Source organism: Mya arenaria, chromosome 14, assembly GCF_026914265.1.
Source record: "Mya arenaria isolate MELC-2E11 chromosome 14, ASM2691426v1".
In the NCBI taxonomy this organism is placed as follows: domain Eukaryota; kingdom Metazoa; phylum Mollusca; class Bivalvia; order Myida; family Myidae; genus Mya; species Mya arenaria.
Window position 1 is genome coordinate 12,555,560 of NC_069135.1, and position 3,084 is coordinate 12,558,643.

The 3,084-nt window shown below is 35.1% G+C and overlaps 1 protein-coding gene across 1 annotated transcript in view; it reads left to right on the plus strand.

Annotated features, from left to right (window-relative positions):
* LOC128217692 (uncharacterized) overlaps nucleotides 1–980 on the plus strand; it is a 3,123-nt gene extending 2,143 nt beyond the window's left edge. The window contains exon 2 of the mRNA XM_052925009.1: nucleotides 1–980. This exon is cut by the window's left edge and continues 1,773 nt beyond it. Within this exon, the coding sequence (XP_052780969.1) occupies nucleotides 1–360 (360 nt within the window). The 3' untranslated portion in view covers nucleotides 361–980.
* The last annotated feature ends 2,104 nt before the right edge of the window (nucleotides 981–3,084 follow it).

Sequence of the window (3,084 nt, forward strand, 5' to 3'; positions counted from 1 at the left end):
AGGGGAATAGGCGAGGATATCAATCATAGAAACATTCTTGAACGTGACTGTATGAACTGGATCTTGGTAGACGCCCTGCCGTACCTCTACTACCTGCAGTACCTGACGTTCCGCGGTCTCGGTCAGCAAGGAAGACAACTACAAGTATTCAACAACTTACGCAATTGCTTCGTTAACGAAAACCTTCGTTCCCATCTCCACCATACGGAGACGTGTGCCAACCTGTTGGGCCACTGCATGGAAATGGAGGGCCGACCGGAGAGTGCGTACCGACTGTACAGGGCATCCGTGCAAGATAAGCCTAGGAACAACGCGGCTCATTGGCATATTTACAGACTGAATCGTGGCTACGAGATTTAGATATTTACAATTTACAGTTAACAAATATATTAGACAGATATTTAATAACAATATTTATTGACGCATTCTTTTATCCTAAAGTGATTGTTACAATGCCAACTGTATACCATATAACATTATTTAATATTCATCATACTTATCATTATAATCATTATTTGTATAATTACCATAATTTATTTTTATTATTATTATTATTATTATTATTATTATTATTATTATTATTATTATAAAGATATGCAATTGATTGTTACAAAAAACAACTGCATATCATTTAACATTATTTATTGACAACTCTGCCAGTAAATTAATATAGATTAAAATAAATAATATTCTCATTGAATGGTAAGGGTTTTGTATTATTATTATTATTATTATTATTATTATTATTATTATTATTATTATTATTATTATTATTATTATTATTATAACTGTTGTTTTTATTATTAGTATAATAATTGTTGTTGTTGTTGTTGTTGCTTAAAATAACGGATCTATTTTAATTAACACTTTAACGTTTACGTTTCATGTTTTATATGGCTATGAATGTGGTAATATTTAATGACTGATACACAATATGATACGAGAATAAAATCAGTCTGGCATTGAACTTTCCATTTGTCTTAAAATTGAATTTACATCAAATATTGAACTCTTTACCAAGTGTAATCAAGATGTATTGTTGTTAATCAACATTTTAATATGTGGCAGAACAAGGAAACCAGTAATGGTTTCTGAATATCTACGAAGTGAACGGTCTCGAGAGTAATTCTATAATCTATCAGCTTTCGTCAAAATCGAGCTTCAAGAAATATGTATAACTTAAAAAGTGACAACAGGGAGTGAACCTTTCGTAGGTAATATGCCGACTCCAGATAAAAGTTTTTTAAACACGGTTAGTGGATGTTAAGACCAAGTGACAAGCTGGAAAATGGTTTGCCAGATTCAGGAGCCTTCGTTTGGCATTGTGATTTAAATTATGTACCAACAATACAAGTGTAACTACAGGGACAAGCCCTGTGACTAAGTCATGATAAAACTGTCAACCGTCACAAGTTATGGCTTATGCATGCAGAACGCTATGCCAAATTAACAATAAATTGACATTTATATGACGTACGATCACAGTGGCTTGATGACAAAGGCTCATTAAAGTCACAATAAAAAAATTCAACTTATATGACGTACGATTAGGGTCTTTATTGCCGATGCAGCACCATGCTAATGTAAAAAAAAGCCCAATAAAGCAAAATAATAATTGAGCATCATGCTCAAGAACAATAAAGACCCGTTCGTACGCGCCCGTTCTGTAAAATAAGCCGATGCTGCATCGACAAAGCCCATGCGCCATCTGCAGGCTGAAGCAGCATCGACAGAGCATCATGCTGCATCGGCAAAATAATAATTGAGCATCATGCTCAAAAACAATAAAGACCCTTTCGTGCGCGTAATGCGCTTAACTTTTTATGTGCAAAACTTTCACCTTTTGGGGTTCGGTTAAACTTTATTTTTTTTTTAAAGATGCTCTTACCCTCATTGGGAAAGTTGAAAACCCCATCTTAGATGAAAATGTTAGCATTACACTGCCCAACTCAACTGACGTAACCAAGTTCTTCATGTACGGGGAGTGCGTGTAGGCACACTCAACCATACATGTATTTTCTGGCAATGGCTGGATCATGATGGTTGTAAATTAAGTGCGCATGCAGTCCCAAACAAGGTTGTGTTATTATAACTTTCTGATGAAAACTTGGTTTTGTTGCCTCGAGACTAAACCTGCTGATCGCATTTGTAAAAAAGAAGAAGATTGTCTGTCAACACAGGGTAATGTATAACCAGTACTCCAGCTATAATGATAACATCAAATCACAAAGATCATGTTGAGAGTGTTTGCCACGTGATAAATTGCGTCATAAATACTACGTCGGAAGTGGTAAGTATCCCCGCCTGTCACGCGGGAGACCGGGGTTCGACTCCCCGTCGGGGAGCCAAATGTAACCGGGGGTGTAATACAACGCCTTTGTAGGTCTTGAATATATATTTATTGTAGATGTTGAAGATGAAGCCTGCAATATAAAAGATGATTCATCACCTTTTTGCAGTAGTATTTAATAATAACACAATAATTAATGATAATTACACAATATATACATATATATAATGAATAAAAGTAAAACAATACACTCGATCTAATATGAAATAACAATCTAACCTACCGGCAGCAAAATACTCTTTTGCAAGAATATTAAACACTTTACGTAAACAATGAATAGTGGTCCGTTGGTTGCGGTGTTCAGTACAGGAATGAGTGACCGGGAAAGTTAGCACGGGTAAATTGATTAGTAAAAGCGCCCTCTATAAATCTATAAATAGGTAAATCACTCATACTGAACCAACTACTTTCATACGTCACAAACTTAAACATTTACATACATGTAACATACATAACAAGACACTGACAGAACATTAACTACGGGCAGAACATAATCGCGCTTTATTAATAAATATAATGAATTTATGAAATGATCAGGTTGTTACAGCAATATTTCGCTTCGAATGAAAATTTTAAACAAAGATAGCTTTACTAGTTCTTCGACATTTTCAATGAAGCATTGCACTGTCTACACCTCTCACAGAGCCCGCCTTAGTTTCTTAAAACAATTCGACAAACGTTTTCGAACAAACCGCCGCCTGATGGCACACTATCAAAACATTATATTGGAAACG